This window comes from Macrosteles quadrilineatus, unplaced genomic scaffold (assembly GCF_028750875.1).
Source record: "Macrosteles quadrilineatus isolate MER2022 unplaced genomic scaffold, UCM_ALF_1.0 Scaffold_3__2_contigs__length_128488019, whole genome shotgun sequence".
NCBI lineage: Eukaryota > Metazoa > Arthropoda > Insecta > Hemiptera > Cicadellidae > Macrosteles > Macrosteles quadrilineatus.
The window spans coordinates 16,840,654-16,855,090 of record NW_026542596.1 but is presented as its reverse complement, the minus strand read 5'-3'; the positions used below and the strand labels follow the sequence as shown (position 1 = coordinate 16,855,090).

The 14,437-nt window shown below is 33.0% G+C and overlaps 1 protein-coding gene across 1 annotated transcript; it reads left to right on the top strand.

The window, feature by feature from the left end:
• The first annotated feature begins 7,385 nt into the window (after positions 1-7,385).
• Positions 7,386-13,790, top strand: LOC128989022 (uncharacterized). Its single transcript, XM_054410876.1, has 4 exons — positions 7,386-7,394; positions 8,005-8,139; positions 8,971-9,102; positions 11,525-13,790. Exons 1-4 carry the CDS (start codon positions 7,386-7,388, stop codon positions 12,956-12,958), a joined length of 1,710 nt encoding a protein of 569 aa, XP_054266851.1. The 3' UTR covers positions 12,959-13,790.
• The last annotated feature ends 647 nt before the right edge of the window (positions 13,791-14,437 follow it).

Below are 14,437 nucleotides of genomic sequence, written 5' to 3'. Positions count from 1 at the left end.
AGTGTTTGAAAAATTATCACATATCTGTTTTAAAGTACTTCCTTTATTTACCATATATTTTTGTACCATCTCATCAATGCTCTGCTTTTTCTTCCTTCCCAAAACTATATTAATCTCTTCCCACGTCTTTTTTATATCTTTTTTATTTTCCTCAAAAATCTCGCCATAATATTTTACCTTTGCTCTAAATATATCTTTATTTATAAGATTCCTTAGATTTCTATATTCATTTATTAAGGTTGTATTCTCTGGATGTTTCTTAATCCACTTAAATAATTTATCTCGTCTCTTAATCTTATTAACTATATCCCAGTTCATCCAGGCCTTTCTTGGCTTTTTTTTATGTTCTGTACGTGTGATTTTAGCCTTTTCATAAATAGAATTAAACCTATTGTACAATTGTTGATAACTGTCATTTGAGGAAAGACCTGAATTTTTTAGTGTTGTCCAATCTATATTTTTTATGCCCAGATTGATCAATTTTTTATCTAGTTGTATTTTATTAGAAATAATATTATTCAGGTTTAAGTTTCCCTCTCCTACTTGAAGATTCAACAGGCAAGGGTAGTGATCAGATATCTTTATCTTGACCACAGCTGACTTTGGCCTGCTGTTGTTTCCTCTAATGTAGATATGGTCGATAAGAGATCTAACCAGTTTTCCTTGTCTTACTTCCTCCCTAGTATACTGGTCAATACATGATTTTAAACCATTGGCTGCCATTAGGTTTTTATATTCATTCACATTGTTACAAAGTTTATCTTTTAAGTTAATATTAAAATCTCCAAGTGAAATAACATTTTTACTTTTAATATCTATTAATACTTCTTTTAATTCACTTATGAAAACTTTCTCATTAGTTTTAGGTGGTTTATAAACAGCTAACATGCAAATAGACATATCTATCCTCCCAAAATAAATTTCAAATAACATATGCTCGAAACTTGTCTTTTGTACATATGGCATTTTTTTAATGGTGTGTTCTTTTTTTATGAAAGCACAAATGCCTCCACCCTTACTGTGTTCTCTTAAATTATACACAACATCAAAATTATCCAAATTGAAAAGATCAGTGAGGCTTTGTTTTATATTAACTTCTGTAAAAACAATTACATCCAGGTACTTAATGTAGTTATTAAATAGTAATACAAATTCATTCCAGTGCTTTTTTAAAGATGCTATATTTAAATGTAAAAAAGTAGCACCATTTTCAAACTTACTGTTTCTACTAAGAGATGTCAGTTCTAATATATCCTGACAACAGATAGATTTAATTTCTTCTTCCTCTACAATACAATCTACCATGGAAAAAATTTAATAAAAATATATCTACTAGGACTTACATGTTTAAAACACTACTTTATCTTCTCTAAGTCTGCTTCATTTTCAATATGGATAACACTGCTGTCGTCTTCCTTTCTCACTCGAACCATCCCGTTTTTGAACCAGGTGTACTTATAATTCAGTCCTTTTGCCTTCTTCTTTGCCTTTTTTAGTAGGTTACGGTAGAAAAAGGAGAGATTTTCACTTATGTAGATTCTTCCCCCATTCTCCCCGGTGACCTCCGCATTAGTGACAACAGTCTTCTTCGCTGCCAACACTTTATTCCGCACTTTCCTACTGACAAATTGTGCTATAATTGTTGCTGGTCGGTCCTCGGTTTTAGTTTTAGGTAGGCGATGGGCAATTTCGATATCTTCCTCCCTCAAATTCACACCTACTTTTTCAGCAATCTTCATCACCAGAAATTCGACATTTTCATTTTGTACTTCCATTACCTCATTAAATTCCAAATTTGTATTTCTACCATATTGTTCAAGTTGGTTCACTCGCATCGAAAGTTCCACAATCTGCTTGTCCTTTTCAACAATAGTTTCTCTCAATTGTTTCAATTCATTTTCCAGCTTTGGCAAACACTTTAATGCTGCATTGAATTCATCATATTGATTTGATAAAAATTCTTGACTAGCCTTAATATCATTAGTAATTTCTTTAAGAGAATCCATATCCGCAGATATAACTCGAATGAGATCCAGTTTTTTATCTACACTTTTCAAAATGTCCTCTGTTGAATATCCTTGAAAAGTGTCATCCTTAATCTTCTCTACATCTGGGGTCCCTTGATTACTTGGACCTTGTGCTTTCTTTTCAGTTTTTGATCCTTTACATTTAAGGCAGTACCATTTCAGTTTTGCATCCTCAGACATTTTATTAAAAACAGATTCTCTTAAACCAGCACAGTGATAGTGAAATGTACGCTCACACTGTGGCTCCACACATTTTATAGTTTTTTTAGGCTCTAAAATAGGGTCCTTACATTGGTCACAAGCCATGGTGGAAAAAGAGAATTAAATTAAATAAATATAAATATAATTGAATAAATATAAAACAACTTACAGTCTTTAAAAACTTGAAAATTCCTACTAACAGGAACACAGTACAGTATAAGGAAAACAGCACAGAAACTGATAAGACAACCTCTCTCAACCACTGCTGACTACTGACTGAGACGTATTTGCACATATACGTGAAAATACCTTTAATTTGACTCCTCAAACGTTAAAATCCGTCAAACCGTTATCGAGTTATGACTGTGAAAAGAAACCTGCTTGCGTATTAATATATAGAAGATTCGTTGACGAATCTAATCAAAATGTTGTCTTTATAATTAGAATTCGTATAAAATACACTATGACAATTAGTTGATAGTATATGGTTGCTTATGTAATCTTCAATCGACCCTTTCATATTGACTTTCATATAAAGCGGTTCGCACAACTATTTATAGGACTGTTGTAAACCGTTATACCGTTTGTTCCGATCCTGAATAAACATTTTATTCGGGACATTTTATTATTCTGTGTGCTTAAACATTTTATTCTGTGCTCTATCACGCACAGGTCATTGTGGCCCATGTGATATTTTTATTTTTATATGTACGAGGTGTTAGCCCGTCCTACGTACGGGAGTAGTCAGTTAAAACGGTGTAGGCCCATAATTCAGAACAGCTAGTTTACACGTATAAAGACAAATTTTATTGCAGCCTACAGTAAAAAGAGTAATTATCAATTGAGAAGTGTATAGGTCTAGTCAATGATATCACCTTCCATCGCATACCCACCTCTTCCATAATCAATATCACCACAATACAATTACTCATACTATACACAATTTCCAGTAAATCTGAATTGAAACTCCCTCAAATAAAACGAAAACATCCAATAAAATTCACAGTACACATAATATAACGTTAGTGTCCTGACATCATTAAACGAATCGTCCACAGATATCCTTTATATCATTTTCACTGCATCAATTGCTAAATAAATAAGTGTAAACAAAGAAATGTAAAAACAACAACATATAGTTTGTTTTGTAAACAGCTGAGTCAAAAATAATATTCATTTGAACAAAAGAACTGGTCACATGTTGAAGAAATTTAAAAAGTAAAAACGGTAGTAGAGCTAGTGACGTAATTAACTGTCTGTGTTTATTATCCATTCCGTTATCATTGAATCAATGTACATCGTAATTCCTCATATTAATTTATTTTAACTATAAAATATTCAGCGCCTCCAAACGTAACCACAACTAAACACACGTAAAACCACTTTTTAGATTTCATAAAAGGATGGTTAGTCTAATTGCAGTATCCTAGGTCAATGATGACGTTGTGTTCAATTTATGTCATTCATCTGTATATCTTTGGATAACACCCGTCTGAGGTTGTGGTGGTAATTTAAAATCATATTTCTGAGGATTCTTGATCTCCATCTTTATGACATCAATATTTCCGGGCCTAATCCAAACAAAGTTCAAGCATTCAAAAACATTGATTGTAAACAAAAAGCTGCCAAGATGAATTATTAAAACATGTAAAAATTGTGATTTTCCTACCCTTTCCAAAAAAGTTTAGCAGTAAAATAATTTACATACTTTTTTTATTAAACTCGTGTACAGAGTCTCGACTTGTACACATCGATGGTGTTACTTATCTCGGTGGTCTACTAATCTTATTTATTTCCTATAATCAATGACAAAATCAGAGTAAATAACCTCATAGGTCTATAGGGCATTTTTATAACTAACCAGCTGTTAGTTAAAACAAATTATATTGCTCTAAAACAAATCGAAGATTACAAAGATTTCTTTACAAAATAATTTGAACATCCTAGTATTTTACTATGTATATTAAATTAATCTGTCATCCTCTTACAGAAGAATTGAACGTATCAATGATTAGCATTATACATAGTATAAATAAGTCAACCCTAAGTATGTCTTTACATTTTTATCCAAATGCTGAATTTGTGACACAAAAGCTGAATGTTTACAGCTGTTATGTTAAGCAAATTATTTTATGCCAAAAGCTAGTTTAGAATCTTACCGTCGGTTGCTAGACTTTTTAAAAATTAAAACTTAATTTCTAAAAAAAAAACTGGGACCCTAAACTAAAATTATGGCTTCGACATTCCCTAGTTCCCAAAATTATCTTTCTTTCAACACAAAAATCATGAAAATCCGTCGAGTGGTTGATTCAGAATCGTGAAATAAAAAAACACTGTTTCGTTTTAATATTATAGATTGCTGCGAAATAATTTCCCGTGTGTACGATCCCGAGTGCACGTTCCCGAGTGATCTCATTACCTAGTTGTCAAGTTACCGAGTAAATCTCATTACCGAGTCCTCGGGTTCCCGAGTATATCTCCTTAGCGAGTCGTAAAGTTCGCGAGTGATCTCCTTTCCGAGTTGTCAATTACCACGCCAAGTACGTTCTCCAAAAGCCGAGAAGTTTTTGTTGTGGAGTCATGAGGAAGTCGAGTACCATTAGACCTCTTCAAGTAGTATCAAGTAGTATCAAGGACCTCTTTCCGAATAATGTGGAGGAATCTTAGAGAACATCAAGGACCTCTTTCCGAGTGACGTGGAGGACTCTTAGAGAGTTCGGAGATGGGGCTGGAGCCTACTATTACTTATTATATTAAATTCGTTGTCTTTCTGTTTATACATTGCGAATCTAATATTTAAAGACATTTCATACAGAACACCTGGGTTTTAGGTCAGGCGCACACAGGCGACTTTGAGTCTAGGAAAAGTTAAAAAGTATGCTATTCTTTTAATCAAATTCATTGAACGGAGTGAGCAAAACTCTTATACGTCGACTTTTATGCATTCCTTAATATATAACATACATATATGCAGATCTATGACAGCTATTTGAACACATATCGGCATGGAATTATCTACGGCGGTGGATAATTACATTTAATTAGATTTGATGGTTCGATATACTGTACTAGAGTGCCTTATCGAACGTCTACGAATATGGTGGTAAAGTCCCCGAAAAAAGTTTGTATTGATTTCACTATTCATTTTGATATAATCGATATATTTTTCCGTATCCACTGAGTTTTATTCAAAGTTTAATCTTTACCTGCAGATCAGTGTGGATAAATCACAATAATAAGCAAAAACAAACTAATGGAAAACTTGTATTACCTTGTGTTAAAAATCCAAACACTATTATTGTTAATCAGGGCACAAATTTCATTAAGTTAATTTATAAATCAACAACATAATAAATAACAGTTATTATTTTAAATCGTTCCATGGTTCAAAACGTGTACATATTTGCATTAATTTACATCATTATTTAAAACATTGAGTAAAGAAACATAGTTACGTTATATATATATATTTAATTGATTTTAGAAACAAAATTTAATTGCGTGCAGTTTAGTTTTGTGATATTAATAGTCAGCGAGCTGGTCTAGTGGTTAGAGCTCGGGACTCCGGTACCTGGGGTCCTGGTTTTAAATCCCGCCAAATCACTAATGGACTTCATTTCAGTGATAATGCTGTAACCCCTAGATTTAGCCTGAATTAATATGAAAATCAACTCTGGGCTTGTACCTAGCACCCTAGGACAAAAAAGTCAAATTAAAGCAGTGTTGTAAGAACACAACTGCTAAGGAGATTTCTGTAAATGTAAAAAGAGCTAATGTGAAGTAGATAATAGAAGAAAGTATAAGAGGTAGCTATCTCTGGACAGAATAAAAGTAGGTAAAGTTGAAATTTAGTTTGTAAATTGAATTAAAACACAAATAAAAATGTAAATATTGAGTTAGTAGAATCTTTAAAACTGTAGGCCTACCTGTACATTTATCTCATAGTTTTAATTAACAACCTATTAATCCTGATCCAAACCTTTTTATGAGTTCAAACTTTCAATCAAAAAGCTACCATATCAAGATCATAAAAAAAGATTTATACATTGTAATGGCCCTTTTGTTTCCATGGAAATAAGTACATTTTCATAAATATTTAAATCAAAATATTCTCATAATCATAAAACTTTAGAATTTTGGGAGTAGAACTTTTACCTCTTAACCTCTACTGTTTTAACTGTCAAATTATAGTATCTACAGCTGACTTCAATTAATATGTTTTACTTCCGAACGCGAACAACTAAAACATATCGCATGTCGCATGTCCATGATGTTTCCAAATGCGAACAACTAAAACATATTGCATGTCACATGTCTATGACGTTTTCGTATGCGAACAACTAAAACATATCGCATGTCGTACGTCTATGACGTTTTCGAATGCGAACAACTGTGGGATTGTGTGTGTGTGTGTGTGTGTGCGTGTGTGTGAGTGTGTGTGTGTTAATTGGCAGGTGTAATTAAAACTGTCACTCGCATCTGTATTTAATTATTCAACATCGCGTAAGAGAGGGTGTGTTGAGTGGCAGGATTAAAAGCCGTCACACTCATCTTTGTGTAAGGTCATGGGGTGGTGGGTGGTGGGGTGTTTCATCGTGAGGTGGGTCAGTTTATAAACGCCGCACTCAGACCCTACCAATTCAGTTCAACAATACAACCGTGTCGTTTATAAAATTCTACGGGTTGTAGTTTTTTATTCTGAACATGAGTTCTGTTCAACAATTAAGCGCTAGGTTTAATTTGCTGGAAAATAAATTTTCCATCGAGTTGTACGTGTATCTTGAAGCTTTAGGAGGCTTCGTTGATAGACAAACGAATGTAAATATTTTTCTTAAGGGATTAAAAGGGTTAAAAGCTGACATTCAATGCATCGAAAAACTTACATTACAAAATCCTTATTTGAATAAATTGGGCCTGAATCTAGTACATTCCAAACATTCATGCATTTTGAGTTCAATATTTATCATATACAACAATTTCTGCACGATAGCAAAAAAAAGTAAGGCAAAATTTTTTTAAATTTTTCAACAAACATTATCGCGTTTGGAGACCGAGATGGGCCGAGACGGCGAAAAGTTTATTGTCAGTTTGTTAAAATTAAATTTCACACTAAACCGAGAATTTTTTAAGAAAAAAACGTCAATACAACGCTCCGACATGAACCATGTAAGTAATAGTAGTTTTATATTGTAATACACCTATTTATAAGTATAGTTTATAAATATAAATATTTTTTAAAAGTCACGTTTTAAACGCACTTAAAAATAGTAAATAATTAAATATGTTCAGAATTGTGTGCAATGTTTTGTATCTGTATTTCAAATATTTCAACAAATATTTAACCAACCTGTGATTTTTGGACACTCTGTATATAAAATATATGTCACAAATTCTGAAGCTACGAAGTAAAGCTGGTTGTTAGTACAAAGAATATTGAAATATAAGTTAAGAGTCGAGCTCCTGTTAAAATTGAAGTTAATATTACATCAGAACCACTAGTATGGCCAAATAATACAGCACATGAAATAAAACTAACAAAATACTTCTTCCCTGTATCAAAAATCAAATAGCAATTATATCCAAGTAAAAAAACATTATTCTTAATTTGAAAATGCACAACACATGATATAGGACTAACAAAATACTTCTTCCCTGTATCAAAAATCAAAAAGCAGTTATATCCAAGTAAAGAATCATTGGAATTTATGAAATAATATAACATAGGATTATTTGTATTTACTTTATTTGATTTATAATTTCCATTTTATATTTACAGATCAATCAACGAACCTCCAGTAGTATATATGAAGCACCCACCGAACCCCACCCGGATAGAAAATTGGAATCTGAAAATCGTTCGGACACATATGCTGCTACCGTTCCGACTTTCCCATCTTTATGTCCTTCGATGGTATGTAGATCTTTTCATTAGTTAATATAAAAAGGAAAAAAATGTTTTATTGTTTAAGCTTCACAACAGTAAAACCTCCATAAAATATGAACGCCGTATAAACAAAACTAAAGTCAACATTTAAGATAACATTTAAATATTGGTACCTATCTATATACAAGTACCAGAAAGTAATATTAAAAAATTAAATTCTTGGATTAAATTCCATCTATAATACCGAACCTCCCTTAAAAGTAAAAGAATACTCCAATCCTCCCATTTTAATATATAAAATAAACTCGGTTTGAGTCGATAAATCATACCCAACCATTTTAATTTATACTTTCTAATTTGACTTGCTGTTATAAAATGGAATACCATTCCATTTTTTATTTTAATTACAAAGGAAGCAAAACCCATTTCCACCATTCCATGGTTTATAATTTAAATCAATCAACTGAGGTCTAGCCTTAATGAACCACAACACAAGTCGAGTAAACACCAAAGAACATGCAGTAATGTTTGCAGTTTGTGATCAGCTGTATGTTTTAATCTTTCCTTGGAAAATATATAAATAAATAACCCCTGTCACAGAATTGTCAAAAGTTGGAAACATCATAAAAGGCAGTTGTCTTCGGAGCAGAAATCTGCTTTTTCAAACTATTTATTATTCTTAATTTGAAAATGCACAACACATGATATAGAACTAACAAAATACTTCTTCCCTGTATCAAAAATCAAAAAGCAGTTATATCCAAGTAAAGAATCATTGGAATTTATGAAATAATATAATAACATAGGATTATTTGTATTTACTTTATTTGATTTATAATTTCCATTTTATATTTACAGATCAATCAACGAACCTCCAGTATATATGAAGCACCCACCGAACCCCACCCGGATAGAAAATTGGAATCTGAAAATCGTTCGGACACATATGCTGCTACCGTTCCGACTTTCCCATCTTTATGTCCTTCGATGGTATGTAGATCTTTTCATTAGTTAATATAAAAAGGAAAAACAATTGTTTTATTGTTTAAGCTTCACAACAGTAAAACCTCCATAAATTTGAACTCCGCATAAACAAAACTAAAGTCAACATTTAAGATAACATACCGCTAAACAATACCAAACACTTATTTAACAATGGTCGATGTCAACCGTCTAGTCGGAGCAGAAATTTGGTTGTTCAAACTATTTATTATTCTCTATTTGAAAATGCATAATCTTGTATTTTTTATTTACTTTTGGTTTGTTATATTTTAGAACAATTCAAAGAATGATAAATTTATCTCACAAATTATTCCAAATATAATTAATAAATTTACCAACCTGACAAAATCGCCAGCACTAATTTTTGACGAATTTGTTAAGCAGTTGCCTCCAGTTTTACCTATTGGTAATACTACATTTTAAAATCTACATTTTAAAAATCTAAATGTTTTTTCTGTGTTGTGCTAAATAAATATCTCAAATAGTAGGCTATATTAAAGAAATAAACAACATATAATGTAAAAATAGATTATTTATTGGTGACGATAGAATTAATTAAACGCCGACAAACTATACTTATGAGCTAAGTTTTTCAATTTTCCTTCTTTTGTTTGACTTTATATTATCCTTTCTTCTTATGGCAGATCGTTTTTCTGTGTCCTTAGTATTTTACCATACCTTGTTCTAGCTCTATTCTGAAGAAAAATATTTAATTTATCGGCGATGCATGCAAATCCCCCAAACGCCGTGTGCGGTCTGAAAAAAATGCCGCAACTTCTAAACGGAACTAAATAAAAATATTTTAAAAACTTTTTTGAGGTCAGAATTATAAAAAGTTTAACATAAAATTATTGTCAAAATACAAAATGGTCAAGCAACCAAGTATTTTTATATTGGATCACTTCAGATGGATTGACCCTAGAAGTGAATGTTTTTAGGTAGACAGGATGAGGCATCGTAAAAAATTACTTGTTTAATTTTCTTGTAAGCACCAGGAAATTAAAAAAATATAGATACAAAGAACACAAGTATCATTGAACCGTAAGATATTTTCCTGCTCACAGCTAATTTTAACTGTTGTTTGCAATACATTAATTTGTCATTGATATTATTGTCCTCAAATCTGTCTGCAATATCATCAATTAGAGATTAATCTCATTTAAGTTGGTTTGAATGCTTATTTTAAAGTCAAACGCCAATCCAAAAATAAATGTACACAAACACTAAAAGTAGCTGGGACCATTTCTTGTTATTCCTCACTATATCTTTTGCGATTGGTTGACATTTATAGAAATTCCATTTTTGAACGATCTTATTTTCACTTTATTATCCATTACTACACAAGACTCAATTTTAGGTGTATCATATTCAATTGAGCTTCAAAATAGATCGGCACTCGTGAATGGAAAAAAAAAACACTAATCCGATGCCTACCGGCCATACGATCAATAAAATTGGAACTAGAGTGATGCACAACGAAGACAAATAAACTATGATAATGTTTCCCGTAGCAGACATATATTCGACACAGACCACACCTGCAAACATATGAGTTTTGCAAACATATGAGTAAAATGTTACAAGATGATGAATATTTACGTATGCATATGTCACGTTTAAATAAAACCCCTCAAGACTATCCTAAGAAGTTTGGTTTTCTTTTTAATACCGCTACCAAACCATTATACTTACTTGACATAAATTGGACAAACAGCAGAATAATTAAGATTGAAAAGAAAACATTAGAATGTTTAAGTGTGTATAAAAGGAAATATTAATAAGCGCATTTACACTGGGTTCGTGTTTAAAAATAATCATCAACATGTTTAAATTTTAAAATAAATACAGTGTTGTTTGGAATAAGTTGGAGTTTGAAAACCTAGACATTTTGATTGGTGAATTAAATAAAGTCACATAGTTTCTAGAAAAACTCATACTAATATCTTTAGAGAAAAACCACACGTGATATTTCACACATTGGTAATAACAAACGAGTTGTTAAAAAGTGGTTTAAGTATCTGTCCGTTACCAATGGATTCCGGTACTCAAATGAGCATATCCCCCCCCCCCCCCACCATTTTAGTGAGGGGTCTATATCTACCGATTGCGAATTTACTTCCAACAAACAAAGTTAAATTTACTCTTAACAACCTCTTACTCTTAATTTACTCTTAACAACCTTGGCTAACGTATTTAAGGTAAAAATAAATCTACATTCGAGTTTGTAAAATAAACTTCTATTTTGCAAACAGGTCTATATCCACCGATTGGGAATTTCAAACAATAAGAACCTCAGGGTTTTTCCTCTAAAGGTTTTTACCAATCAGAATGTCAAATTTATTGTTAATTTAATTAAAGTCCCTTGACATCAAAACCTGAGATTGATTTTAAGATGTATTTTTGTTTACAGGATCGGATACCACATCAGTCAGATGATATGGCAAAATGGACCAAATTCTTTCTTGGAAAGGCTTTCTTGGATCCTCAGGTATCCATCCCTTCTACTACCGAGGAACAGACATCAGGATTCTTCCCTGTGAGCAATTCCTCGGCTGGGAAGGTTGGATTACCGGATCATCCAAATGTACTCGACGATGAGTTGGTCGAAACAAACACCGATGAGTACCTTCAACGTTTTACAATGAGTCCATGTCGAGAGTCTAATCCTCATTCCCCTTTAATTCCACTATGCACCGAACAGGCTATGTCTAGTCATTTTACAGGCGGAACATCAAAACAGACGATAGTCGACAGACAGGAAATTCGCAAGTCCCCTACATTACACTTAAACAAATCGAACATCTCGCCAAACCAAACACATCCGAGACCGATAGATCCGTTGTCGATAGAACTGGCTGAAATACGTTCTTTTCAGTCACCATCATCTAGAAAGCCCACCACTTCAAACCCGATGGAACCACCACTTTTCAACGTTAAACATCCAGGAGAACGCAAACAGACAATACAAAATAGTGCAGGAAGAGGAGATTGCGAAAAATTGAAGAGTGGGTCTGACGCGGGTTCATCCTCTAGCGGCCATTCAGCCTCTAGCGGCAGCGGTAGGAAGAGAGACTATGAACAACCACTTAAATCTATATGCAATCAGCAACAACAACAACAACAACAACAACAACAAAAACAGTCAAACATTTTAAAAGGAGTCTCATTCAAACCAACACCACCAATGAGCCCGCCGATGACCCTATGTGAACCACGATTTCTCTACGGGTCCGGACCCGTAGAGAAAGAGTGGTTTGCATTGGGTGTCAACATCAGTGATCCTTTCAAGGGTGGCCGTGCGATCGAAGACCAACCAAAGATGAACTGTATACGGCCAAATCAATATATAGCTACACAAAGATTGGTTGAAAGAATGGTTGAAGAATCAATGATAAACAAAAACTTCACTGTAAACTACACCAGAATAATTAAGGATAAAATCAGATTCATAACGGTATCTATTGCTGGTAAGCAAGTGCGAGATCTTGTAGAACTGATTAGTGTTTTAAGATCATGTGAAGACGAAAAGAAAAGCCGGGCGTTAGACTTCTGTCTAACGTTGTATGGTACAATGCACCTCCATGACACCCTAGTGACCGTTCGATGGGAAACCATCGAACAGTGGGCTAGGGAAATGAATAAGATCATTTCCGAGGAGGTGCGGGTACTATCCCGCAACCATATACAAGGGGAAAATACCGAATATGCAGATCTGAAAAAAAGACTGGAAGAAAAACTCCGCCAACATCATGGAAACTTCATGCAAATGTTGGGCAGGTTGGCAAAGATTAATGATTTTGCAACCTTCGTCCTGTTCGGGACGAACACGGAACCGACAGTTTGAGGCACCGCTGACCTTATGGTTAAGACCATAATCTTAACATGGAAAATGAATGGTCGGTTCCCAATAGCAGCTGACAGTGACCAGATAAAAAATGTATTCTGGTCACTGCCATTTGCTTATGTCACCCATCTGCGGGGGTTTGGCCGGATAGTTCTAGAAGAAACAACTGAACAAGAAACTCACTGCACAATAAGTGACTTCGTCAGGCAAGCTATGGAATTGGATGACTCATACAGAGGATAGTATGGGGTGGGGCTTTCTATCTATGTTGTTGACTGAGAAGAACGTCATTCAGCCAGTTCTATTGACAACGGTCTCGGGGAAGTTTGGTTCGGCGAGGTATATATGTAAATCTTCAGTATTAACGAATCTGAATAGTAGTAAAAGTATTATTTATGAGCTAAAGAGAAGCTTGAAGTTTAGCTCACAAATGGACGACAATGCACAGATGGTTGACAATGTAATATTATATCATTTAATTTTCATATTTTCCTTGGGCTACGCCCCATTTGCTTCCAAATTTGCCATGTTTACATTCTGAAAGAATGCAAATATATCAATTAATTTAAGTCAATTATAGATACTTAAATTTGACAGTTTGATGAGCAGATGTTAAGAGGTACAAGTTCTGTTCTCAAGATATTCTAAATATATAAAACACTTACATATAATAAGGTTTTTGGTTATGTATTAACATGCCATATAATATAGATTCAACATATTTACATATTAAAGACTAAACAGTAGAAAATAATTTATGTATTTATTCTCCTAAGATATTTATTAATTATTTTCACTTTTTAGTGTGTTTAAAACATAGCATTTTAAAAAGTGTTTTTTAATTTATTATCATATTGTAATTTATCTAAAAGGTGATTATTTCCTAGGTACTTTAAAATAAATTGTATCTATTCATTTAATAAAATAAATTGTATCTCCTATTCATTTAAATGTTCGTTTTACTTTTAATACCATAATATGAACCCAATAGAAAAAGGTGAAAATGCACAAAACATTTAAACTTCATTTTTGGACAGTTTGATGATTAAAATGTGTCAAAACGATGGCCCTGATCTGTAGTTATGCTAAGTGTTTTTCAATTCTTTTCATATCTTTATTAGTTTGGGCAGGATCTTCCATCGAAGTTGGGTTTTCTCCCATAATATTAATATGGGGGAATCTAAATATTTAAGTAATTGGAAACTTTGTCTCCATTAATTTGAGAGAACGACTGGGCGTAGAAACGAGGTAGGGGTGTCAAAATAAAGGTCTTGGTCTGTTGATGAGTTATCAAAAGGAAAACAAATATAATTTCCCTTAGGGATCTGCCCCAGAAGCCTTTTAAAGATCCCTCGACAGATTTGTTTACATTCTGGCCATGTGCATAATAATACTTTTTGATGGAACAGCTGTTAATTTTTAAATTTTGTTTTAAACAACACACGTTTATTGGGAGTTACTGAATTGTCCAAAAGAGGT